This window comes from Grus americana, chromosome 1 (genome assembly GCF_028858705.1).
Source record: "Grus americana isolate bGruAme1 chromosome 1, bGruAme1.mat, whole genome shotgun sequence".
Taxonomy (NCBI): Eukaryota; Metazoa; Chordata; class Aves; order Gruiformes; family Gruidae; genus Grus; species Grus americana.
In genome coordinates, this window is record NC_072852.1 from 120950826 (window position 1) to 120978804 (window position 27979).

General features: G+C 42.5%; 2 protein-coding genes across 3 annotated transcripts in view; one reads left to right on the forward strand and one right to left on the reverse strand.

Moving 5' to 3' along the window:
* Nucleotides 1–322: 322 nt before the first annotated feature.
* Nucleotides 323–25202, forward strand: LOC129207497 (interferon-induced GTP-binding protein Mx-like). Of its 2 annotated transcripts, none has more exons than XM_054828519.1 (14): nucleotides 323–393; nucleotides 7183–7505; nucleotides 9026–9221; nucleotides 10136–10273; nucleotides 11574–11728; nucleotides 13903–14041; nucleotides 14561–14759; nucleotides 15523–15601; nucleotides 16609–16731; nucleotides 17523–17664; nucleotides 19176–19334; nucleotides 20243–20319; nucleotides 21791–22033; nucleotides 24686–25202. In XM_054828519.1, exons 2-14 carry the CDS (start codon nucleotides 7239–7241, stop codon nucleotides 24917–24919), a joined length of 2151 nt encoding a protein of 716 aa, XP_054684494.1. In that variant the 5' UTR covers nucleotides 323–393; nucleotides 7183–7238; the 3' UTR covers nucleotides 24920–25202. The 2 variants fall into 2 exon arrangements, with proteins under 2 accessions (XP_054684494.1, XP_054684504.1); XM_054828529.1 differs by having other exon boundaries at nucleotides 9029–9221.
* The window catches only part of TMPRSS2 (transmembrane serine protease 2), a 30865-nt gene continuing 20359 nt past the window's right edge, over nucleotides 17474–27979 (reverse strand). The window contains exon 15 of the mRNA XM_054828540.1: nucleotides 17474–27930. Coding sequence (XP_054684515.1) covers nucleotides 27919–27930 — 12 coding nt within the window. The 3' untranslated portion in view covers nucleotides 17474–27918. The remainder of the gene's footprint in view (nucleotides 27931–27979) is intronic.

Below are 27979 nucleotides of genomic sequence, written 5' to 3' on the forward strand. Positions count from 1 at the left end.
TTTGGGGGGGGGGGGGGAAGAAAGGGTGTGGGGGGGTTGTTGCTCGTGGGCAATCTTTCCAAGCAGCTCTGCCATTTGCCCCTGTCGCCCACTGCACAGTAGAGCCAAGCGGGGAGGCGGTCAGCTGCGCTTGTGAGGAGTTTCATTTCTGCCTCCTGCTAAACAACAGGAGGAAAGTTGGCTAGCATATAAGGAAATGAAAGGAAAAAAAAAAAAAAGAAAAGCATTGCATTATTGTTTTCAGAGCTATCATGAAGCAAGCTCCACTTCATGTCAAAATTGGTTTCATTTCTCCTGATCCTTGTCACAGTGTGTAGGTGGAGCCTGTAAATAAAAAAGCACCAGAAATTGAAAAGACTTTACTGCTGCTCCTTGCTACGGGACACTACACAGGTAGAAGTTTCTCTTTTCCTTCTTCCAGAAATAATCATGCAATTTTTGACTGTTATCTTCATTCCTTGTAATAGTGGCATGTGAGAAGGCTGCATGTGTCTAAAGTAAGTGTGGTCAAACAAGGTTGCCAGGAGTAGGATTTGTTTTCTGGGGTGAGGAAAAAGACATTAGTATTATTTCCTCTTTAAAGGCAGATGACTGAGAGACGGCATTTAAATCGCAACATAGTTTTTAAAGTATGTACTGTGTGGGGGCAGTGTTCAGCAACACGGTCTAGCTGGCAGTATTCATCATAAGCTTTGCTTTGCTTCATTTTTTTTCTGAGAAGACGGCTAGAATTAATAAACGTAAAACCCAGAGACTGTGTAGTTTACCCAAATACGCTGGAGTCACAGGATATGTCAGGCAGAAGTCCGTGCGCTCCCTTGGCTGGACACAGAGTGAATAAATACAAGAGCTGAGCGGGTTCAGCACCGCAGCACTGTGCTTTGAGCTTGGCAGCAGATTTTGTCATTACTCCTCGAGATGCAAAGCCAGGCTCATCAGAGGAAAATGAGGCAACCAACTTCAGGACCATCCGCAGGTTGGTGATTCACGCGGATGTGGTTGCGTAGTGCGGTGCTCCGTGCTGTGCCAGGGGAGGTTGCCGACACTCAGGCAGGCAAACGTCTAAAGGTAAGGTTTTAGGAAACCAATATTGTCCCGATGATGGAGGCAGGGGCAGCTCTGGTGAGGGGGGGGGTGTTATCAGACTTTCAGTATCAGCACATCATCCAGGTGTCACGCTTCTCATGTGGATTCTGGCCAGTTTTAGAAAGGCACTTAAAAATTGCAGGTCTTTTTTTCCTTTCCTCCTCTCTCTCTCTTTCATCCCATGTTGTCAAGGCTCGGGACACAAAGAAATCGCTATGCCTGCACAGCACAGTGAAGGGTTGCACCGACCGAACCTTTTTTGGTTCCAGGTGGGGAACAGCTGGGCAGCTGCAGAAATCCACGCATGCTGATTTACTTATTGTAGGTATCTTTGTTAGCCTATGTATCTACATTATTTTTGCATTTCATCCTATTCATTATAAGGACAGCTAAAGCTTGCCGTATATCCTCTTTCTGAAGGACATACATCCATGCTTAAGAGGCCATATGCTAAAACCAGTACATGAGTAACTCTGAACACAGGTCAAGGAATATAAATAACAACATAAAAGGGACAGAAAATTGTTCTTGGGCAATATTGATGTTAAACTGAAAATTTATAGGAAGTGTTCATTCCACTAAATTGAAAGGCAGGTAGACAATGGGAGAGGCAATAGAAGGGATTACTGTTAGAAACATTATTATCAGTAAATTATTTCCTGTAACAATAGAAAAATCACAAAAGAATCTGGTGGCCAGTGAATGGGGAATGCACCTTTGTTGCAGATAAAGCACTGAGTCCTCATTTAAGGAAGAAAAATAATTCATTAATAGAAAGAGAAAAAAGTTCATATTGAAATATTAAAGAAAGGGGACGTTTGGAGAAAGGTGAGGAGAGTGTAAAATAGGTATCTATAAATAAATTGAAGTAGTTCAGTCATCTTTTATTGCTGGTCAAAACTGACAAGTTTCCCTATAGTAACTTTTTTTTTTTTTTTTTTTGAGGAGAGAGGAATAGCTATTGTAAAAAATTGTACTGTTTATGAAAAAGACTGAATAGCAAGTGTGGAATAAATCTATTTTTTTCTAAACTTCTTTTACACATTGGAAGTATAACTTCAATGCTCAGTATACTGAGCTTCTAAAATAGGTGTAAAAGTTGCCTCTGACAAGTGTTTCTATTGCAAGAGAGGCGAGTGGGCTGCATAGCAGACTGTGGCTTGGTGTGTCCTACTCTCACTGCTGGTGGCCCAACCATGGAGGCCCTTGTCATGGTTCAGCCCCAGCCGGCAGCTGAGCACCACATGGCCGCTCGCTCACCCCTTCTCCCCACAGCGGGATGGGGAGCAGAATCGGAAGAAAAAAGGTAAAACTTGAGGGTTGGGATAAGGACAGCTTATTGAGACAGCAAAGGGAGAGGGAAATAAGAAGAACAGTACTTAGAATATACAAAGTGGGTGATGTGCAATGCAATTTACTGAGCCGACCACCACACCCTCAGCCAGTGAAGCCTCTGCTCCTCCCCAGCTAGCCCCCTTTTTATGCTGAGCCTGATATTGTATGCTATGGAATACCCCTTTGGCTGGTTTGGGTCACCTATCCTGGCTGTGTCCCCTCCCCACCTCCTGTGAAAATTAACTCTATCCTAGCTGAAAACCGGGGCATTATTCACCTCTTACTCTACGCCATCTTGTCCTGGTTCTGGCGAGGACAGAGTTAACTTCACAAGGAGCCAGGACAGGTGAGCCAAGCTGGCCAGGGGCTATTCCATACCATGTGATGTCATGCTCACCATAAAAGGGGGCCAGTCGGGGAGGGGCGGGTTCAGCGTGGCTCTGCGATGGGCTGAGCATCCGGTTGGTCAGTTGGTCCTCGGATGGGTAAGTTGCTTTCTGTTATCACCCACTGTGAATATCTGTTATCAGTACTGTTGTTGTTATTTCCCTCTCCCTTGCCGTCCCTGTCCTTATCCCAACCCATGAGGCTTTGCCTTTGTTTTTCCCATTCTCCTCCCCATCCTGCCGGGGGAGGGGTGAGCAAGCAACACGTGGTGCTCAGCTGCCAGCTGGGGCTAAACCACATCACATCTACATCATGCCCAGATCCTACACTTTCCAGTTAATCACCACCACTTTTCCTGTCTTTGATAATACACACACACACACACAGAGATATCATTCCCTTAGTCTACAGGCCATCCCTCTAAAATGTCCGTTGAGTTCAGTTAGTCCATAACTTTGGGCTCCATCTGTCACAACAGGCTCTCAGGGCAGGAGAGATGGTGTGTGCTGTTGGATTGTTGCATGCTGCATCCAGAGCTCGTGGCTGGTGTATCTGGCGTGGCCCATGCTCACGGTTTGCAGGTTGAAGATGTCGATTTCAGGGAAGCTGCTGGGCACCAGTTGCTGAAGTCAGTTCTAGTTCCATCATCACTGCACTTTGCTCACTTTCATCAAAGTTCATCCTTCATTAATTTGAGTGATTCTCACTGTAATATCGTTGATACAGCATACAGCAATAGTAGTAGCGATGACATGCAACGGCAGGGTTATTTAGCAATTAACATCACACAATTTAATTTATCGGCTATTCTCACCCAAAATCAAATCCCCTTGAGGTGCACATCAGACTTCCCCATCCTTCCACATCACCCACCAAGTGCACCCAGGTCCTTGAGCAAAAGCAATCCCATAGTCTACTGTCAGCCTCCGCTCTCCTTTAGACTTTCACACTGGCCACATGGGACTGTTAAAGGGTGAGCAGGTTCTGCTGATCACTCCTTGGCTCTCCAGGTGATGGATCAGCTTATGGGTGGGAATCAGGGAGTCTCAGCTGGTGCAGTATTGCCACCAGTGCACTGTTGTGGTAGCGATTGGCACCTGTTGTTCTTTGACCCTCAACAACCCCACAACAGAAGGGTTCTCTGAGAGACTGGGCAAAGTAGACAGCTGTTTAATTTCCTCTGACTCCAAGGCAGCTATGTCAAAAGCTATTAAAACCTTGAAATACCCTCTCCTGAGGCAGTCTATGCCAAGGATGCACGGTGCCTCTGGGCCAGTAACAATGGGGTGCTCTTGCCACCCGTTCCCAGTTAGATTCACTTCAGCCTCCAGTACAGTTAGCTGTTGGGACCCCCCCCAGTCATTCCAGAAATACAGATGGGTTCCACCCCTTCATGGCTTGATGGCATTAGGGTACACTGTGCACCGGTGCCACTACAGCCTTATACGCCTGAGGATCTGACGTGCCAGGCCATCGGATCCACACAGTCCAATAAACCTGGTTGTCCCTTTCCTCCACCTGGCTGGAGGCAGGGCCCCTCTAGTCCTGCTCATAGTATTCGTTACTCACTTCTTGTAAAAATGACTTAGAAGCCCCTTTAAGAGCATCATAAGTACAATTAGGCCCCCCACTCGGTCTGGGGAACTGCCCGCTGGAAACTGAAGCAGCATTTTTCCTGGAAGAATCCCCTTTTGTGATTGTTCTTCCTTGCAACTCACATACCCATGCCTCAAGGGTCAAAGTAGGTTTTCCATCCCATTACCTCATGTCCTCTCCATGGTCACACAGATAAAACCACAGAGTGCCTCGTGGTGTGTACCCTCTATATCTTCTCTCTTGAGCAGAGGAACACTTGCTCCTAATAGCTGAGATATTGGTCCGTACAGTTGGAGAATAGGACATATTCTCTTCGAGTTGCTGGACCTTCCAGGATAGTTTCTCCACAGCCAAGACAAGGGAGGACGAGGGACTTTCTTTGTATTGCCAGAGTCAGCCAGCCACTTCATCCACTGTTGGTGCCTCTTCACCTTTCCAGTCCATCACTGTCCATGAGTTGGCATACAATGATGGTGCACCCCATACAAACTTCTGCCACATGGGTCAGGTGCATTGGACTTCATTTGGATCTGTGGGTAACTGCGGGTTGTCCACATGGCCAGTTCCCTCAGGTACTGGATACCTCTCTCCATGGCAGTCCACTTGCCTGGATGACATACATCATCTTCACTGAAGGTATACCTTTCCTTCACACTTGAAAGAAGTTGCCTTCAGAGGCTGAGGGCTCGTGTCTTTTTCCCAATCACGTTGTCAATACTCCTTCCCTAGACAGGGATCCCAGCTGCTTGGCTTCCCTACCTTCTAATTCCAGACTACTGGCCCTGTTATCCCAGCATTGGAACAGTCAGGTAATGATGTACTTGTCTGGATGGCGGCTGAAACCTTTTCACATATCTCGCAGCTCACTCAGGGACAGGGATTGGATGATTAGCTCTGCCTCTTCCTCCTGTTCTCATGATCGTCCTGGTTCATTGTCATCTCTTACTAAGCGAACTGATGTTTTTATGTATTTCTTCTTCGGTATAGGGGCAACTGATAGCAGCACACTTTTAGGTTTTTTGGTTTGGCTGCAGTGCCCGTCACAGGGGTTTGAGTAGCCACAGTGCCTGTTGCCAGGGTTGGGGTAGCCCCAGTGCCTGTGGGTCTGTTTTCCCTCTCTTCCCCCTGATGGCGCTGCCTGATATCAAGCAGTGTTTGGTAGATACTGGCCAGGGCCCAGCACAGTGCGGTAAGCGTGCCTCCTTGGAACAGCCACAGCATTTTCCTTTCAAATGTCTACCACTTCATCAGGATCCTGTAGTTGTTCAGGAGTGAAGCTCCAAACCATTGGAGGTAAGAAGTTCTCTAGATACCTGTCCATATTCTCCCACATGCCATGCCACCCATGACTAGCCAGCCGTGGGGCAGATCTCTGGGTGGTATTCTTAAAACAATTTTTTGTAACCCTAAACATGACTTGAAACACACTCAGGACACATAGCAATAGGAGCATGCTGGCTTGAACATCCCAAGGGTATTCCAAAATTCTCCAAAGCTGTTGTAACCTGCCTGAAGGAAAAAGGGGAGGTGAAAGGGTGGAAGAAAGTATTCCCCCCCCTCTTCCCCATAGATTAGGGGTGATTATTAATCAATTCCAAGAGATGTTGTCCAAGGTACAAGCATGACAACAATGCCACATACAAATACCAGCTTAACCTCATAACCAGTGATGTTATCATATCATAAGTCAATATTACACCACAGTACAGCAAAATAAGAATCCTGACCCCTCTCCCAGAGGCAATAAACAGCACCACAGGGAATACTACAGCAAGTAAGGATTCACACAACACAACCATGTGAACGAACAAAACACCATTGTGACCAGCAACTGTTTATCTAATATAACAACTGTGAATATTTAACTAATATACTAAATTTGTATAACAACTGTGTTTTAACACGCTCTGCTCAGATCTGTTGTTATCTCAACCACGTTGGGCACCAAAAAGGGCTGTTGTGGTTCAGCCCCAGCCGGCCACTGAGTGCCACGCAGCCGCTCACTCACCCCTTGTCCCCCTGGTGGGATAGGGAGCAGAATTGGAAGGAAAAGAGGGTTGGGATAAGGACAGTTTAGTGGGACAGCAAAGGGAGAGGGAAATAACAACAACAGTACTTTTAGAATATACAAAGTGGGTAATACACAATGCAATTTACGGAGCCGACAACCACACCCTCAGCTGATCCCAGAGCTTCCGCTCCTCCGGGGCTAGCCCCACATTTTTGTGCTGACCATGACATCATATGGTATGGAATACCCCTTTGGCTAGTTTGGGTCACCTATCCTGGCTGTGTCCCCTCCCCACTCCTGAAAATTAACTCTATCCTAGCCAAAAACCAGGACACCCTTCCTTGTGCTGACACACAGACTCCTGGCACTGGGTGACCCAAGTTAAGCATTTGCACACTCTCTCCAGCCATGCCCAGCAGCTGCCATACTGACTGAGCTTCTCAAAACACCTTTCAGCAAAATATTTTGTTAAGGGAAATTGGCTTTTTGCAAAAATTGGTGTAACTTTTTTTTTTTAAATATATATATATTATTGTTTACTCTGTGGCAACTTCTTTTTTTGAAAACACAAAGAAAGCATCAGAGAGGTAGGGAGAAGTGTTTCAAGTCTATCCTCTGGACAGCAATTTGAGTGATTTGAAAAGAGCTGTGGCACTTGATATCTACTGAAGGTTTGAATCAGTAAATAAAAGTGGTGTTTGATTTTGCTCTTCTATATGATCACTGTTGCAAGCTGGAGTCACTCAGTGCCCCATGTTTGATTTCAGAAGCTGTACGAAAGAGTGGTTGGACCAGAAGGTAATCACTATTTAGTGAAGCACTTATGGACAGTCTACGTGATAAGCCAAAAAATCAGCAGGCCATGGATAATAACAGTGCAGCATTGAAGCAACCTTCTGAAAGAAACAAATCTACTGTGAATAAAGTTATTTTTCCATCACGTTCCTTACAACCATCTTTAGAAGCTTTTGCAGTACCTCTCCCACCAGACACAGAAGATGAAGATTTTCTGATGTCAGAGAACATGACTGAGAGACAGCCTAACTGTGAGCAGCAGTTGAAGAAGCAGGATTATGAAGAACAGGACAAGGTAAGGCAGATACCAGAAGAGGGCATAGATCCCCCCACACTCTTACTCTTACTTTGTGTCCCCAAATGAATTCCCTTGTCATTTTGAGCAATCTACACTTGTTAGGTCTAAGCAGAGGAGTACTTTTGGGATCAGGGCCAAGCAATCCCTTGTGTAACTATGAAGATAGGTACCTGCAATTAATCTGCAGCCATAAAAAAATGCAGGTGTAAAAAAAAGGGTGGCAGCAGTCTTGCAGCTTATTTCCTGTGCAATGTGTATCTATTTCATTGGTAACAGCAAATGTTGAACAGAAATCCTACAATCTGAGATATTTTTTACTTGAGGCTCTGCTACCTTCAACAGAAATATGAAGAAAGGTTAATAATAACCTGTGTTAAATATTTGACAGACTGTTTTTAAGTCTGTGTGATAGTTAATGAGGTTCCTTCAGAATGGTTAGGATTTACTAGCTAGTAAACATTGTAATTAAGATAGTGGGGAGGCATTACCAATAAGGCTTTAAAATGCCTGCCATCAGTAATGTCTGCTGTCTTTCTCATCTTGAAAGAAAAATCTGCTCTGTTTGATTACATCTGATTGATAGACGTATTTTCAGAGGTGGCTTTCTCAGACAAAGGTGATGGTGGGAAACTTCAAATTTTCGTTTCAAAAAATCAGGTATGAATGTGCCTGGCCTGTTAAGGTCTATAAAATATTGGCGTTCTCAAAATTGCATTTCTAAATGCAGCAGTCAGACCGGAACGTGGAGAGATGAACTGGGAGAAAAGACCAAACTGATCTTTGTACACTTTAGCTGGGTATATTTAACAGCAGGTGGGCCAGTTTTCTAAAGGGCTGGAAATTATTCAGTTTGTTTTCATGAAAATTAAAAACCTGTGTTAATATCTGTCACATGTATCAAAACCAAAAAATGACAATAATCAGTCATTTAAAACAAATCACTCATATTCATCCCTTACCCGAGCCTAAAATGAGGCAAAGAAAGAAGAGCCACGATGATCTAAAAGATTTTAGCCACCTGTTAAGGATACTATGGCAGAATGCTTTTGGTGCCTACACACAAACTAGATCTTCAAACTTCAAAACAAAGATTTAATAAGATATTCTGTACTGAATTCTCTTATTACTGGGACTAGTCTTCATTTGCATACACATACTTCGGTACATCTGTAGATGAGTGGAAGAAAATGGTAGTTATTAAAAAAAGATAAATTAACAAAGCACATCTAGTAATGAGGTCTCCTTTTACTCTTTACCTTCTCAGGATAACTTACAAAGTTTAGTATTTTTACTCAGGATGGTCATTGAGCCAACCTCGACTGATTTCGTTGTATTTACAGACACCTGTATATAAGATGGAGGTGCAAGAATGCACAGTGATATGAAGTACAGCTTGATGCCAGTGTATAAAGTTTACTAGAGAACGATGAACTGAAAAAGATGCCTAAAAGTGGTGTTTTTTTGTGGAAACAACTTGTTTTAAAAATAAGGAAAATTCATTGTAAGTTTAATTCTAGCAGGCAGCAGAACATACCTTGTACAAACAATATGAGGAAAAGATCCGCCCCTGCATTGATCTTGTCGACAGTCTGAGAGCTCTTGGCATAGAAAAAGACCTGGCTTTGCCCGCAATCGCAGTGATCGGAGACCAGAGCTCCGGGAAAAGCTCTGTCCTAGAAGCCCTGTCTGGTATTGCTCTTCCTAGGGGCAATGGTAAGAATTCACCTTCTCAAGTTTTCACTTGAATTTCATTTTGATGAGGTGGAAGGGTTTGGTTTGGTCTTTTTTTTTTTTTTTGGGCTAGGAGTGGATAACTCCATGACTGAGACTATATCTAAACTGTTAGACTCCAGAGACCTTCTCATCTGTGGTTTCCAGTAGAAGAAATGGATGTGAAGGTGGGGCACTGCAGGGTAACTAACTCCAACAAGGCACATGTTCTGGGTGGTCAAGAGACCAGGAGTAAGGATAGTCTAGTGTATCATACTTGCCCCAAACTGTGGACAGATTGCAAGGTCTGACTGTGTATTTCCCAGCAAAGAGTAGTGCAGCAGAGTATCTGTTTCACATGGAAGACTAGTTTTTAAATTTGCTTGTTTGTTGTTTGTTGTTGGGGTTTTTTTAATCAAGATTTTCTTACAGATACCTTTTTTTGACAAAAAATGTGCAAAGATCTTTACTTACGAACATGTGCCTTTGATGTTGGAAGATTTTGCAGCTCAAGAAGATTCACTTTCCAGCTCTGTGTGTCTGCATGTGTGTACACACACACGCAAGTTCTGTGTGAGCTGACAATACCATCTACTTTTTCAGGCTGGACCTGAGGAAAAGGTTTTCATAGGATGTAGGTGCAGCACTGGACCAGGTCACCCAGAGAGGTGTGAATCTCCATCCTTGGAGGTTTGCAAGACAAGACATGGCTGGACAAAGCCATGGCTGACCTCACCTCGTGCCGGTGGCAGTCCCACTCTGAGAGGAAATTTGGACGAGAGCACTTTGGCAATGTCTCTTGAAACATTTCTGTGTCTCTGGGTGAAGTATTAGGTATCCCTGTGTACACTACGCAGTCTCTGTATCATGCATAACAAGTGCTAAGAGACTTACCTCTGTCTTTGGAACTGCTGCAGGTATAGTTACACGGTGTCCTTTGGAACTTAAACTGAAAAGAATACCTGCTACTCAGGCGTGGAAAGGGAAAATTTGTTACCGCAACACCAGCACAGAGCTCAAGAATGCCTCTGAGGTGGAGGAAGCAATAAGAGAAGGTGAGTTGTAACATATTCCCATCCAATTTGGCTTGTTCGGTCTCCTTTGAATCCTTTCTCCCCTTTTCTTAGGCTGAGCAGCAGTCCCCAGACTAACACAGTGAATGTAGCCACAAGTAACACCAAGAGCTGAATTCAGAGCAGAAGAAGGTGGGGTAGCATAATATAGCTCTCTAAAGACAGTTGTACCAGTTACTACTTCAGTGGTGAAGATGGTCCATGAGGTCCACTAAAAGCTCAGGCCGTGTCCTCATCTGGATGCTGTCTGCCTGGTTTGGGGAGGTTGTCAAATTGTAAACTTGGAAAGCCCTAAGTAATTCCTGTCATCAGTTCAAAAACTCAGAGAATGCTTGAGGTGTCTGTGGCTGGAAATCTTATTATTTTGAAGAAAATTGCAAGAAGGCAGCGTGATCTTAAAGGTCTTTTCCAACCTAAACAATTCTATGATTCTATGGAGACCATATAGAGCTTCTGCCAGGTAATGTGACTGCAGCCTCAAGCATTACCCTTCCCATGTCACAGCTTTACTTTTATGGTATTTCATGCAGTGCAAGAAAACATTTTTCTTACCCAAAAGGTAGTAAGCACTGGCCGTAAATGTGAAAGTTGGACTGTCCTTATTTCCTTGACTAGCACAGCTCTACAACGTTGTTATACATCCTAGTGTTTCTTCATTAGCTTTTCAATATATTATTTGGATATTTTCAATATATCCTTCCAAAACTGGCAAGGCAAGTGGTATGAATGGATTAAACTAATTACAGAGCTGAAAAATCTCTCATGAGAACAACTATGGGGTTTCCTTGCTCCTTTGTGCTGTTCACAGTTCTAACATTACTGTCTTATAAGATCTGGGATTAATTACTTGATCTCTCAACCTCATTATCAAAGTGGGAAGAAAATAGAATAACACCTATTTGTATTTCAAGGCAGCAAATTAATGCTGTCAGTGTCTTGATGTTGAGGAAGCATTTCTGTAACTGACCTGTATCTTATCCAATCACTGTCATTGTGTTTTATTTACATGTATTTTGTCTGCATATGTGAGAGTTCATTGATATACGCTATGTAAAATAGTACTGTTCACATTCCAAAAGGACTCCATGTAGCCACATATTGCATAACAATTTCCTTAGATTTTTGCATAAATGGGTTTAGGTGCATGGCTGGATCTGAAAAAAAGCCAAGCCTAAAAGAACCTTAGGTGGTAGTAGATACTTTTCAAAGTCACTGTGTTCACCTTTTCTTGGATGCATTGTTTGAAGCTTGTATTCATTGCTCTGCTCTTTTCTCCTTGTAGCCCAGGATGTCGTGGCTGGTACTAGAGGTGCCATTAGTCATGAACTAATTTCCCTAGAAATTCGGTCCCCAGATGTCCCAGATCTGACACTAATTGATCTTCCTGGAATTGCCAGAGTGGCTGTGGGTGATCAGCCAAAAGACATTGGGGAACAGGTAAAACTCAGTCTCATATGCTAATCTGTGCTCCGGGTCACTTCTGTAAGCTGCCTCATATGCAAGCCTTTGCTGTAGGATGCTGGAGTTGTCCGCTGGGCTTCTGAGCCAGCAATAGAGCTATGCTAACAAAAAGGCCTATTTTTCAGGCAAGGAATTGCTGATAGGAACAGTGAGGTCCAGGATCCCCTGTCTGCCGTGTCCCTCCGTGCGGGATGGAGATGCCCACATTAGCCGTGAAGGAGCCACTTCATGTGCCTTGACACAGCCTACCCATGGCAGCACGGAATAACCAGGCCGTATGGACCCTGAACACAGTGCTGTCCCTTGGCTAGACTGCAGTCTGGAAGACAGATATGTCATAAAATGAGTTTTATCTTACCAACTCCATGGATATATTTGGCAAAGATAGATAGGTGTGAGCTCTTGTAAGCTCTTCCAGAGCAAGGTGGCAAATTCGCCCACTTATAGGTTCATTGCTCTGTCATCTTACTTACAGAGCACATCAGAATCAGACCCATCCTGGGTTTTCTCATCCCTTAAGGGATCTCAGCAGACACCCTTCTGAAGTAAAAAGCATATGCTTTAAACTGAAGGGGATCTCTACTCTTAACTCTGGCTGCTTTTAGAAGAAATGCTGGGGAATGCAAATAAAATTATAGTTGGACAAGGCCAGCTGTGAGGGCAATTTGCAGAAGCTGGGTGTATTGTTTCTCCTAAAATACCTTTAAATAGGAACTTAGAATAAGAGTAGCACAAACTGAACTAGACATATCAACGAAAATGAGACGAGATTGGATTGACTGGGCTTTACTCTCTGGGAGAAGAATAATTTCATTTCCCAGTTAGATAATAATTTTTCTATTGTATTCACAGATTCACAGATTGGTAGGGGTTTGAAGGGACCTCTAGAGATCATCTAGTCCAACCCCCCTGCTAGAGCAGGATCACTTAGAGCAGGTTGCACAGGATGGTGTCCAGGAGGGTTTTGAATATCTCCAGAGAGGGAGACTCCACAACCTCTCTGGGCAGCCTGTTCCAGGGTGAGCATCGGTTCCAGGTGGTGAGCAATTGTGCTGTGCATCACTTGTTTTGTATATTCTTTTATCATCGTCATCATTGTCATTATTATTATTATTTTCTGCCTTATTAAACTGCTGGCTTAAACCACAACAGTCCTTTTTGGATCTGTATGGGTAGCACGGCTAGCTCAGTCAGTAAGCATGAGAATCTTCATCTCAGGCTCATGGGTTAGACCCCCATGTTGGGCACCAAAAGAACTCGTTTAACTGGCAGGCAGCTAAAACAACCACACAGGTGTTTGCTCACTCCGCACCCCCAACAGTGGGATGGCAGAGAGAACTGAAAAGAAAAAAGTAAAACTCATAGGTTGAGATAAAGACAGTTTAATAGAGAATAATAATAATTAATTGAAAATAAATAAGGGAGAATAATAATAATGATAAAATAACATACAAAACAAGTGATGCACAGCACAACTGCTCACCTCCCAGAGCCGATGCCCCACTAGTACCTGAGCCACCTGCCTCCTGGCCAACTCCCCCAGTTATATATGGAGCATGACCTCTTATGTTATGGAATATCCCTTTGGCAATTTGGGACAGCTGCCCTGGCTGTGTCCCCTCCCAGCTTCTTGGACACCCCCACCTTCTTGTTGGCAGGCCAGTATGAGAAGCTGAAAAGTCCTTGACTGCTTGGCAACAACTAAAACATCAGTGTGTTACCAACATTATTCTCCTCCTAAATCCAAACCACAGGATTATACCTGCTGCTAGGAAGAAAATTAATTCTATCCCTGCCGCAACCAGGACTCTGGGCATCAGAACTTGTTTTATCTTACATGTGATTATTTATGAAATATCTTTAATATTTCCATAACGACAGATTACATGCATGAGAGGTTACATTTTACATATCTTTCAGGACAGGCATAACAACAGTCTGGTCTCATTCACACTAGATGTTTCGATTAATCTTGACATAGAAAAAGAGGTTGCATTCTTCTGCCGACCCATGTCCATCCCATCCTTTAGCATGTAATACTGTCCTCAGTATATGTCATCAGACAGTGGCTCATATTGCTAGAAATGGTTGCATCCTACATTCAAACAGCTGATTTCACTGAACTTCATTACTGCTGTATTGCATTGCAGATCAAAATGCTACTTAAAAAAATTATTGGCTTCAAAGAGACACTCAATTTGGTAGTGGTGCCATGTAATGTGGATATTGCAACAACAGAAGCACTGAAAATGGCTCAAGAGGTGGACCCCAGTGGAGAAAGGACACTAGGTGAGACATTTTTTAAGCTACAAGTTGAAGAGAAGTGCAAATCTTCTTTTCCATGAAGGCCTGATGTTCTGTATTCCACACCAGATCTGGGAATTAGCTACTAGAAGGAAAACAAACAAACAAACCCCCCAAAAACCAGCATAAATAAACTATTTACAAAGCTTGAGATGATCCAGTAGATCTAACAATCCCTCAATTTTGAGTCTTGCTGGCATTCATATTATGAATAATCGGAAACTGAAAATCTCAGAGTCAACGGCGGGAAAGCTTTGCTCCTGCCTTTTAAAAAAAAGTTTGCAAGGCAAAAACCGTAGTGGGAGGCCAACCGTAGAGCCGATTTTACAGTGCAAAGCCCAGGAGCCGAGAGCTTTCTAGAAGAGAGAAAAACAAAACAAAAGAGAACTTGCTTTATAAAACATGGTACAGGACGTTCCTGCTGTGGTGGCAGGGTGTCCTACTACACCTCTCCCACCTTTAACTTCTGATCTCAACTAACTTTCTCTTTGGGTATCTTCACAGGGATCCTCACAAAACCCGACCTGGTAGATAGAGGAACAGAAGACTCTGTCATTAACATTACACGAAACCTGGTCATCCCCCTCAAAAAAGGTTACATGATTGTGAAGTGTCGTGGGCAGCAGGACATCCACAACAAATTGTCTTTGGCCACTGCAATCCAGCAGGAGAGAAAATTCTTCAAGACTCACAAACATTTCAGGTACTTCTCACAGAAAGGACCTAATCAAAAACATATTAAAGTCACTTCAAAACTTCCTTCGCTTGCTAAGATTTAAATTAGGGTTACAAACAGGTATTAATTATACCTGCTATTTCTCATTGCCCATGTAGTGTTGCATTCCAGTAAGCCAGAAGAATTTTACATGTCAAATAAACTTCTAAAATGTATTTTGGATGGAAGTTTGGTATATATCTCTCCTTAATCCTGGGAGAAGAGCAGTAAAATTCAGAAGTTCGGGATAGTCCCAAAGAATTCAAGTTAAGCATCTGAGCACTTCAAGTCAAGTACTGAATTATTTCTATTCACTGGAAAACGTGATGAAACTCAGCATGAGAAAGGATACTGCCCATGCTGAGGGCACAGATTTCCCCAAAAGATGACGCAGCAGAAAATCAATCATAATATAGAGAATGGCAGGTGAAAAGGGTGTTGAATCAGTGTACTTCACACATGCAGAAATAATACAGCAGCACATTAATCCGCTGATAGAAATTGCTATTTTCAGATTCTCCTGTTTCCCTTTGCTTAGCCAGTAGCAGTAGCTGTCAAACAACTCTTGCATAAAGGCCATGGTGCCTGGAGAGACCTGGGCTGCTGTCACATCTCTACTAGCACTCCCCGGGGGCCCTTTCGTTACTCAATTTGTGTAGTAGAACTAGTGACAACAGAGGAAAGCATCAGTGCTGCCTCCTTGCCCTGCACACATGGCCTATCCAAAACCACTTTTTCCTCTTCTTTGCAGCGTTCTTCTGGAAGAAGGAAAGGCTACTATCCCTAATCTGGCAGAGAAGCTCACCAATGAACTTGTGAGACATATTATTGTAAGTAACAGAGGTGCCGTACTAAGCTGTTTGTATCAGTTACCATCTAAAAATACGTTCAGCCCTTCAACTTTGGATTGCAATGCTTTGCAATTGATTGCAACTGGACTGCATCTTTATATGCATAGATACTACTTAAGTATCCTTCAATCTGGCAACCTGAGAACAAATTGAACTGAGACTTAGAGGTAAAGAAACCCATGCTCTGTCCTCAGATTTGTCTTTAAGCTGAAGACTGACAATAGGCAAATCATTTCATCTACTTGTGACTCCTAACTCCTGCCTTTTCAATGGCAGCTGTGATTTTTTTTTTTTGGTGAAGAGTGTTGATTGGCTGGGTGATAAGTTACTGCTATCAGTTTACGAAAACACAGTAATTTCTATTTAACTGAAAATGTCTTCAAAATATCAAGTAAAATCTAATTATTTTATTATATTACTATACTAATATAAGTATATTGGGGTTTTAATTTTATATACCTGTATCTGTAAGTAATACATCTTATTCCATTAAGGGAAAATGCTAAAATACAGGGAACCTCTAAATTCAGGCCTGAAGGAGGAAAAAAATATATACATCTATGTAACCTTACATAAAATAAGCAACTAAACAGCTGTGTTCAATCAGGTATTTATCAGGAATGGAGGGGTCAGTACACTCCCCACATCACTACTTCCATGGCGCAGCCTCTCAGGACATAGTTTTTGACTGACTGCAGGTGAAACGTTGTCCTAGACTGCAGCTACTCTGCCCGCCTCGCAGTGAGGTCCAGCCTGATTTCTCAGGGAGGTCCTAGCCCCCTGCCTTCTCTCAATGGAGGCCATATTTGCACTTCCATGCTATCCCACTATCATGCAAGGGATGCAAGAACAGCAAGCTCGTGGACTCATAAGAGCAGCAAAGATCACGTGCATGTATAGGTCACTCTTATAGGGATTTTGCTTTCCTTCCAAAACCAGACATGTTCAACCTACCTAAATGTCTTTCTTTACTGCCTACACCACAGAAAACTTTGCCAACACTAGAGAGCCAAATACGTGAGATGCTTCAAAAAACATCACAGGATCTACAAAAGTACAGAAGAGGCGCACCCAGAACAGAGTCTGAGAAGCTGTTTTTCCTCACAGATGTAAGTATCAATATTGGTTTGGTCACAGAGCAGAGTTAGGAGGTAAATGTGGGAGAAAAAGAAACCCCTAAAGTTAGCAAACTGTTGGCATGGATCACCAGAAAGCTTGTGGTATCTGGTACTGAAGTGTTTTCAGAGTAACATAAACAAACCTCTGGCAGAAATACATCATACCTGCAAAAATTATGGACCACAGGAGCTCATGGGCCTTTCTAGGATATTTTTGTGATTATGTGACAAGAAAACTGAACAACAACTTGGTTGGTTGGTCAAAATGAAGCATCTCAAAGAGGGAAAACTTAACACTTCTGCCTGCCCAACATTTTTAAGGGTTTCCATTGTTTACGAAATTCATAAGATCAAATACATTCCTGATATGAAAATATGGTTTGCAAGGCCATCTAAGCGTTTCATCTTGGGGAGCTAATCCCTGACAGTAAGCTTTCGGTAGGCCAGCAGAGGTGCTTATGAAGGCTCATCAGCCTTCAAAGACTTCATGCAAGTCTAGCCAATTAGAATTTAGTAAATGGTTCTAAGAGTCCACAGGAAAACAAAACAAAATGTATGAAGTTTGTTCTCTAGCTATGCTGGTTTTGCAGGAAAAAAAAAACCAAAACAAAACCAAACAAAAAAACCCCAGGAGCTAGGAGCATAAAAGATGTAAGGAAGGGACGTTTTCAATAAACCATGTCCCTGCTTTATCATCAAATGACTGCAGATTTACTTAACATATGCAAGTTAGTCTGGAGAAATAAAACTTTATTACTTGCTTGTTCTTTAATTCATTACAGTTGATTAAACTCTTTAATCAAGACATCTCTCAGACAATACATGGGGAGGAACAGCTGTTTGGAAATGAGATCAGACTGTTTACAAAAATCCGCAGAGAGTTTCAAACATGGGGAGTGATTCTCCTAGAGTGTACTACAAAGGGTAAGCACAGAAAACCATCACTTGCAGCTGACCTGAGAGTCCATGCCCTTGCTTTTAAATCAAGACACAGCATCATCAATGCGTTGTTTTCACAAAAGTGAAAAACAAGAAGCTAGGAGCTTCATCTGTTGTAGTGTTAATAAGCAAGTTACCATTTGGTCCTTGGGGAAAAAGATTGAGTTTATGTTAAATGCTCTCACTATAGAGAGATCAGTGGATGTCTCTCTTCTCGCAACAAAGCAATAAAATCAAGACTGTGAACCCTGACACAGGTGATTTTCTGATCTATTCTTCTAAATAACAGCAACAAAACCAACACCAACACTAGATAATAATGATGATGATAATAATAAATAATAATAATGTTATAATTCTAATAGTACTGTTGATGTTAATAATAATGTTTTGGAATTTGGGTCTTTTTTGTTCTACTGTAGCTCTGGTTTAAGGTGTGGAGAAAGCAATTCTGAGTCTGAAATATCCACAGGGTTGTAAAGAGTACCCCTTTCTGTGTATCACCCACCTTGCTAATTGCTTAACTGAACTCAGTTCTAAACTGAGGCGTAGGGTGATACGCACAGACTGAACTCTGCTCTACACTCAACATCTTTGCATGCCACATGATTCTGTTTAACTTCAGCTTTCTTATCATGAGTGAAAGTATTAAAAATAGCAAATACTTTGGATACTTGAAGCCTTGAACTTTCTGTTGAAAAGCTGATAGATATTCTTGTGGCCATGTTACCAGTTTGTACTACCTTAACTGTACAGTTATGTTTTCAGACTCTGAACCAGATACTCCATATCTACTTCTGTCTTTTCTTTGTTGTTGTTGTTGTTGTTATCCAGCCATGGACTCATATATCTGAATTTTAGAATTGAATGCGTTCATGGCTTGATTTCTACTTCCATGCGTGCACTTGATCATGATTCGCAAATTTGACCTCAAAACAGGGCAATATCAAAACCTTTCAAACCACTTAGAAACCTGAGTATGTAAACCAATTCAAAGGGATATACCTCATTTAAGTATAGACCAATTCAAAGGGATATACCTCATTTAAGATGGCAAATTCGTATAATGTCCACAAAGAAATCTTGATTGAGATATCTTAAATAAAAATAGTTAGCCAAAAGTAGATTCCCTGGAATAAGACTGTTTAGCAAGTTTGGGGTTTTGTTTTGTTCTGGGTTTTTCAAAACTCAGAAGTGACTGGTAAAGGCCACTTCTGTGAAGGTAGCAATTCCAAGAAGAACCAGCATTTTTGAGCCCCATTATAATTTCCAGATTGCTTTCTATCAATTAGATGCTCGATCCAGTGTGCGAGATGGCTCATTCACTGAGCGATAACGTGTGTTAGCTCCATTCTGTAGTAACGGTATTGGTTGAAAGATCGTCTCAGTAGTTGTTCTTCTCGGGAGCATTTCAAAGAGGAGAAATAGACTTCCTTCTTAAATCTGAAATTTATAAACTGATTTAGTAGTAAAGCAATGTTATTTTAATATTACAGTTAAAAAAAATGTACCCAGTAAAGTGTGGAAATATGAAGAGCAGAATCGTGGACGGGAGTTCCCAGGCTTTACCAATTACAGGACCTTTGAAGACATCATAAAAGAGCAAATCACAGCACTGGAGGAGCCGGCCATTGAGATACTGAACAACGTGATCGGTATGTGTCTCAGGCCACATGAGGCTGTCACATGGGAGACACTGGTGTGCCTAACCATTTTTTTTCCAGAATAAGCCAACATTCTCACTGCTGAAACAAGAGCTCCAGCCAAGATACTTCAGAATGGGAAAGTGAATCTGATTCAACCTGGGGGCTTGCTTCTTCTCTAGGACCTCCAATCTCTACACGTGGTCTCCAGCATTTGTTAATACTTTTCCCATTGGCTGGTGAAAGGGAGTTAGAAAATAACTGTAACACAGTAAAGAAATAGTATAGTAGAAGTACGTGGTGCCAGCCAAGCAGCTTGGTATTCCCAAGCCTGGGCAGTGGCATTCACAAACCTGAACTGGGAACCAGGCTTCTTTGCCAATTCTTTGCATGACATCATACGTCTTACACAGTGACTGCTGGGGCTAGGGGAAAGGGTACATAGTTCATCCAGTAAAAAGCACCCAAGGAAAAAAGAATGTCGTGATCCTCTCTGTCCTATGTTTGCGTTAGAAGGTAGCTACAGCATCTGTGCCAGACTCAGTGCTCTGTACTATATGTGCTAGCCCCTCTTCCTGGGGAGGCCACTCAGGGGGTGAGATCGGCTTATGTGGCCAAGTGATGGCATATCTGGTCAGACACAGCTGTAAGCACACAAATTCTTTATCAAAGAAATCTCAGTGATATTCAATCTCTCAGGTGTTAAGTGGTTACAGGAGGTCTTTAATGGCTCACACTCTTGGACCTAGAAATGTAAATTCCTACTTGTTTGTATTGGTCATAAAGGCATAGTGCATCAGTACAGCTGCTCAGCTACTTCTGGATACAGAAAATGAGTTTTCCCAAGTCCCATATTAACAACAGCTTAAAAACCTCACTTGCTTACCTGACTTTATTTTGTCTGTCTGTTCTTCCCTTAGGGCTGGTTGAAGAGAAGTTTCTGGAACTCACTAAAAGACATTTTGCTAATTTTCACAATCTAAACAGAGCTGTGAAGGTGAGACACTACCTATAACCTGAGATAAGACAATAGCAAGACAAAATGGCATTTGTAAATACAGCTATCCTTCAGTACCTATCCCATTGCATTGCCCTTATGCCTTATTTCTCACAGGCCACAGTTTTTATAAAATAAGGAAGAGCTTGAAAATGATAGCATGGTTATAACGGCACTAATGAAAGTGCATTTTGCGTTTCGGTACAAGTTTAACAAGATCTAAAATATACATTCCTCGTTCATTCTGGTCACATTCTTGATGCATTCAACACAGTGCAAAGAAAACCGGTAATGGCTGCTTTGAAGAGCTTATAATTAATTTCAAATTTAAGTTCTGCAATGATTTGTAAGCGTTTGGATAGCCTCAGAGTGCTAAACAGTGCTTTTCCCTCTCTGAAAGGCAAGCCAGGGTGTTAGCTAGTGCAGGAATCTCATCTTTGATAGAAGGAAGCAGCAGCAGACAAGCCAAAAATCATTTAACTATAAGAAAGTTAGAAGATGACTGTTCACACTTTGGGTGGTTGCATGTTTTGGGGTGGAGTTAAATGATAGGGATGTCATTGAAGGCCTCTTCCCAGAAAGAGCTTTGAGGAAGTGATGAGAAGCAATGCTGGACAGCTGGGAAGCAAAGTCCACTCACAGGGTACTACTTAAAAGGAAACTCGAAGGCAAATGTGAGTGACATAGATGGTTTGGGATTTGACTTGCATGGCCAAACCCTACTGAGTTTCCAGGCCAACCAGACAGCAAGAAAATAAGTTATTTCAGCCAAACACAGAGGTCTTTAGGGAGGATCTTTAGTCATAACACGGTGAGAAGGATGAAGAGGCAGGAAGTTCTGGTAGACACTGAAGATGAGAAAAAAAATGGGATGCTGTCTTAGGGATGCTAGGAAAGCATTTCAAGGGAATTAGAGGATGATTGAGGGAACTTTGCTGCCCCCACAGACTTTTAGGTGGAAGTATCAAAAAGGCCAGAAAGCGTCAGATTACTGCAATAAAAGCGGCAGACAGTGAGGGGTTAAACAGGGTTGGTTTGCTAACAACAGGTAGGAGGCTCCAGTTTTTGAGAAGGGCAGGAGGGGCAATGGAGTTCACACCAGTGCCTGCTGTCACTGCCCACTGCGAGCGGGAGACACAAACAGAAGGCATGCAAAAACCGAGGACAGGCTGCAGGCCATTGCTGCTTATTCCCATCAACCTTGAGTCCAAGCACCAGGTTTTGACTGATCCCACTTGTGTTTAAGGAGGGGACAAAACCGCCACATTTTCCTGCCTTTTCACAGCAGAGGAACCAGAATCTATAAAGCATTATTCCATGTTCCCAAGAGCCAGTCTGGGATTAGACAGTGCTGCAACAGGGACTGTTGAACACTGTGTCCACTTTGTTGTTCCCTGGGGACACTGCTAAGCACCAGCACCTTTGCAAAGGAAGCAAATGTCTGAGAACTTGTTGTTCTTTTCTTTCCTAGACCAAAATTGAAGACATTAGAGAGAAACAAGCAGCAGATGCTGAAAGACACATCCGGACCCAGTTTAAAATGGAGAGAATCATATACTGCCAGGATGACCTTTACATTAACGATTTAAACTCTGTTAATTTAGAAAAGATTACCAAAGTTGACAAGGGGAAAGAGTTGCAGATTGGATCTGCTGTCAATCAAGAGTCCTCCTTTGTCCGGGAAATGGTTTCTCACACGAAGGCCTATATGAATGTGAGTTTACAGACTATGATACAGCAGTTCTTCTGTTCTGAATGGTATAGCATATACCCCTCATGCAGATCTCGCTGTAGTCAATATGAGTCTTTCATGCAATACTACTACTATGCAGGCATTAGTAGCCAGAGGGTATAAGTGTCTTGCCCAGGTACACACACAGCTTCTATACAAATTAATCGGAGCGTTTGACCAGTGCTGAAAATGGCAGAACAAAGCTGGTCTGATGGGCTGTGTCAGCACAGCCACTGTGGAGAAGCAGTTGCACGCTGCGAGATCTGGTGATTAGAAAAGCCTGCAGGCTGCTAAAATGACAGCTGCCTCCTAAACCACTTGTTAGCTACCCCCAGCCTGGTATGGCTCCCTGCTGCGGCTGCCCCTCGCTCAGAGAACACACCATTGGCAAGTGAGTCCTCTTCTCACCCTCCTCCAGCTTTCATGGAGAAGAGGGCGACTCCCCGCTGCCTATACAGCCCCAGGCCAGTACAACGCCCTCGTGCTGGATTTCCTATGGGGACAAGTGCCAGGGGGAAGAAAGGACAGTCACTTACCAGCATGGAGGAGGGATAGGATGGGGAAGAGCCCTTGGCCTTGTAATTAGAAGTTACTGATATTCAGTTGATGGCAAGCCCCCCTCTCCACCAAAGGAAGCAACAGTCCTAGGATTGCTTTCCCCACAGCAAGTTCATCTCATGGTTTTCAAACAGCACTAGTTTCCACAAGCTTAACAATGTTACATACAGCACTTCCGTGTCTGGCACAGCATCTGAGAGCTCAGGTCAGCCCCAAGCCCCTCTCCGTATTCCTGCTGGCAGCAGAACGTGGGGTCAGTGGCTTGCAGTCAGATCCTAAACTAATGCGGCAGGAGAAGCAATAAATAAAGCATTACGTTACAATGGATTCAGCTATCTATAGAGATCAGAATGCATATGCTGTATTGCAGATAGCCCCATAGCAGTTAAGTCTCTGAAGACAAACAGGATGTTTTAACAAAGGATCACATTAAAGACAGACAGCAAAGAGAACATGCAGTATCAGGATTTGCTTTTGATCTTTGTTATGTAAAACTCCCTCAGAAATCAGCAAATTCAATATTTATAATGCAGTAAGGTGGGTAGCAGCTCACCTTGCATTTCAATAGGAAGGTTTTGAAAAATTCCTGCACTTAGATGTTCAGACTGCTCAGGCTGATGGAGAGAAATCAGAGCAGGAGACAAAGGCAGAAATGCATAAGCTCCTCCCTCCCATCTCATTCTACTGCCTGATATAACACAACTGTCTTAGATGCTAAATTATACATTTTTGTAAATGCCCCAAGTGCCACGTTCAGCAATAAGAAACACCAGGGCATCATATACGCAAGTCTCCACAGGACTTGAATGAGATGGAAGCTCTTAAGCATCCATGGCCCTTGAAAATGGCATGCATGAATCCATGCCACCCATGGCAGAACTGTCAGGATTCTGGGTTGAGTTTGGCTCCAGAAAAGCACCCATATTTAAAGCACCTAAGCTCCCTCCCACCACACTCAGTAGTGCCTACAGAACAAGTAGGCTCAGTAAGTGCTTGAGCTGACTCAGCCGAATTGCTTGCTATTGACTAGATCTCTGCAAACCAGAAAGAAAAACTAAACATCTAGTCTTAGGTATTTTTTATCTTGAGCTCTTGTACTTCACAGATTTGCTGCCACTGAGCTCCAGAGGTACTAAAGCCACAAACGCCTTAAGACTTCTCTGGAAATGGGCTGCTTAAACCCTATAGATCCCACAAAGCAAATGTGCCTCTAGCTGGTCTCCCCACTGCCCTTTTCAAGTCGGGTGCCACAAAAAGAAAGGAAGACAGCACCTCTCAACTGCAGCCAGCCTCTCAGGCATAAGTGCTCACCTGGCACCACGAGTGCTGGAGGCAGCTCCCTCCCAGCACTGGGGAGGTTTCAAACCTCCTGTCACCGAAGAGCACCAGCTAAGCCCCTAAGCCTTGCAGATATCTCCAGGGAAAGGGCCCCAACAAGCTCTTCTAGGTCAATCTGTTTCAGTTTGCACAGATAACTAAGACCATAGTTAAGTTAAGGAGAAAATTCTCTCACTGAGATATCAATAGATGTAATGTAGGCACAGCCTAGTCTCACTATTGCTGAAGGCATTTTCCCTTAAGCTTACTCCAAAGCTGTCTTACACCTGAAGCGACAACCACGTTGTTAGATTACCATCTAAATACAGGAATTTACTACCTTTGGGAAAAATCACGGTTTGATTTCCTGTACCGTAACAGATTGGTAGTGTTCAGAGAAGACAAGTAAGTTTGACACCAGAAATTGTTCACAAGTACCATTCATCAGGTTTGTTCTTGCATAACTCTTACCAATGATAGCTGGCAGAGCTAAGCACGGAACAGCCTGCCTTGGGCTTAGTTTGCTGGTGGAAAAAAAGCAATAGCTGACATTCCCATAACTCTTAATTTTTAGACCTTTCGGCACAAAGGAGACTAGTGGCAAACATTTTTGAGTTCCTAGAAGCACTCACTTCTTGAACAGTAACTCAATACATTTTAAAAATGTTCTGTCACTTCTTACCAGATTACCTATAGCCCCTTCCTTTTTTAGTTCTTTTGGGGAAATAAGTCTTCTGCCTTTTTTTCCTCTTCTTGCAGGGAGCAAGCAAACGCCTCTCCAATCAGATACCTCTGATCATCCTGTCTTATGCTCTTCATGACTTCGGGGATGACTTGCAGACCACAATGTTGTATCTTTTGCAAGAAAAAGACAGGTTAAGCCATTTCCTTCAGGAGGACAGTGAAGCTGCTAAACATAGGAGCTACCTCACTCAAAGAGTTAATCGTCTCACCAAGGCGTGCCAATACCTGAGAGATTTCACCTCACCGTAGATTTCTTGATTTTTCAGAAGTATTCTTCTACTCTTGTTTTCTTGCATCATTGAAGAACTTTGTAAAATCCCCGAAAAATGTAGTGTCAGCACAGACCTTTAATATTCATTGCTAGTGTTCAGTTCTGCTTTATTTTCCATAACCAGCTGTATACAAATACCTGCCTTATTGTAAAGTGCTCCACTTGGGTAGTAGTGATTCAATAAGTGTTATCCCATTTTTAATAATTTGCTTTATGAAGTCTGTACAATCATTGAAATAATCATTAAAAAGCTAGAGCTCTGAGGGTTGTGTTTTGTGGGTTTTTGTTTTGTTTTTGTTTTTTTTAAATGAGGATGGAGGCTTTCAGCTGTATAACCCACAAATGGTAGAAATCAAATTATCTAACTGAAGCTTACTGCACAACCCTAGCAATCACCCACTTCCCTTTGTGGTTTTGCCTTTTTTGTCATCTTTCCTGCCATTGCCTGAAAGATGACTGTGCAAGGTGTTGCCGCTGGTAAGTCCCATCCCAGTAGGTAGAGAGGGTGCACACAGAGGGCATGAAACAGTTCCAGGCTAGAGGGAAAAGAAATTTAACTTCATCTGGTCAGTACATCCACAAGATGCCATTGGGTCTTGTTCTCTGGTTTGTAAAGAAAGCCTAAAAGGCTCTTTCTTTGGGATTCCTGGAGCATCGCCTGCAATTTTGAGGCTGACTGGCCATTCACTAGATGGCAGGATTTGGGTGTCCAAAAGGGATTACATCAGTCAGGATATTAAACATTAGAAGGGTGCCTCAGCATGTGGCTTGCTGCCTTTCTCCTTCCCCTCCCCAGGGCAAGGAGAACCTTTCCAAAAGCTCTTTCATTTCATGGAAGCCAGTGCAAAATGTAATACTGCACGCTGTATTCATGACATCTTTCATATGGAGGATTTATTTTAACAGGCAAAGCTGTGCTTAGTAGCAAGAGTAATGTCTGCATTCAGCTAAAAAAAAAAAAAAAAAAAGTATTTGTACCAGTGTGACATCTAGTAATTTCCAAGATGCTTACAAGAGAAGCCTTCCCTTCAGGCTAGAAATGATAGGAGGTGTTTGACCCTCTGACATGAAACTGCAGCAGCAGATACTGGACTTCTGTGGCACAGCGCTCACCCCAGTACAGCACACAGCTTGCTTAACCCTGTTTAGTGCTACAGCCAGTTTTCCACATTTCAGTGTGCTGTTTTGCTATTATTGACTTACAGTGCTGCAGGTCAGAAGCCATAAAAAATACCTGATACCATAACAACTTTATTTATTTAATTTCTATTTTGAAAGTACTTTAAGCTTGTTGACTACTTCATAGTATCCTCCAAGGCACACTTGATGCTCATGTGCTATTGAAAACACGCTGTCTCACACCTAGAGAAGAGGCGCAGGTACACATTACTTCAGGCAGCATGAGATGTAATAACAAAATAAAGTGCGACTCCCTCCACCCACTGCCTTTTGACTAAACTTCTTTATTTATTTCAATTTCACAAGTCAGTCTGATTTCATCAGAACCAGCCACTAAAGACATCCAACAGTCCTGAACACCCAGACCTCCTTCCCTGGGTTTGTTCAAGGACCTGAAATACTGGAATTAACACAATCTCTTGGATCACCCTCCTGTGTTGTTTTTCTTTTGACTTTTTTTTCTTTTAAATTAGATTCTCAAAGCACTTCAGACACTGAATCCAGCAACCACTTCCAAAAAAATCCAAGCAAACAGATATAAACCACTACTAAGGAAAACTATTTGTAAAAAAAAAAAAAAAAAAGTATTTATTTGGTGCAGTGTTTACATGCAAGATACTTGCATTTCAGTACCAAAGGAGAAAACAAGCCTAGTAGAATCATTTAATTCAAAAGATTTATCCTTCTTAACAAAAGTGACTTGGTATGGCTTTTTGATCCTCTGTACTATGATTATAAATTATTTTCAAAATCCTAGTTGAGTTGGCACTCTGATATTAATTACATTTTGCTAAAAACATACATCCAGATACACAAAGGAGAGCTCTAAAAGGAACTAAAAGCCAAATTTAATAAATGAGGTAGTTCATCTGGTTACACAGAAACGCAGATTTGCATTTCTTTGTATAAAACATCCAGCCTCTGTACATCTGTCTGCAATCAGAGGTCTATCGCTTGCAACACAGCCTTACTGCAAAACTTTGCGCTTCGCCTTTCATAGCAGGGAGAGTTCAAGAGTCAACCTGGATGTGCGCAGCCAGGGACCTCGCCATCAGGACACGTAACTCACCGCTTCCTGCTATAGCTCCAGAGCACCCCTCTCCGCAGCCGACATCGAGAGTGACGGCAGGTCTCGTCCTTTTTGGGTTCAGAGCAGCTTAAGGCAGAACAGCACTTTTAATTACTGAGATTGTCAGACTGGTCTCACTTCGAACAATCTGACTTGGATGACTACTGTGTCATGATCCTGAGGATTTTTTAACTACCTGAATATACAGTAATTTTTTTCTGTGCCTCTACTGTAGTGCATGAAAACTTCCCTTCATATATACCCAAAAACATTCATTTCTTTTTAAATTGCCAACCAGCAGCTCAGAGATTCAACATTCACATTACTTAACATTTCATTTAAAACACTACCAAACCAACTGTCTCAGCATCCTGCTACGAAAATCTGAAATCAAATTGTGATTAAAATTGTCATTATAAGCATGTACCTGATTATCAAGTGAAAGTTACTCAACTAGAGAGAGACATGTCAGCAAGCAGTTGACAGAATGACTTTCTGCCAGGCACCACAACAAGAAGAAAGGTGCTCATTGTGATAATCCTTCACTGATTAAGATCAGTCACTGTAGCCAGCACAGAACCGAGTGTGCAATCCTTCATGTTATTTTTAAAAAGAAAATTCAAAAAGAAAAAAACAAATCATTTGCAAAGTGAATAAATATCCCAGGCACCCATGGCTTCATTTATTCTTGTTCTCAGAAACATCGATCAGCAGTGGCAGACAGTGTTGTCATCTGTATGCCTGTTTAAAAAAAAACAAAACAAAACCAAAAACCAGAGGTTCAAGTTCT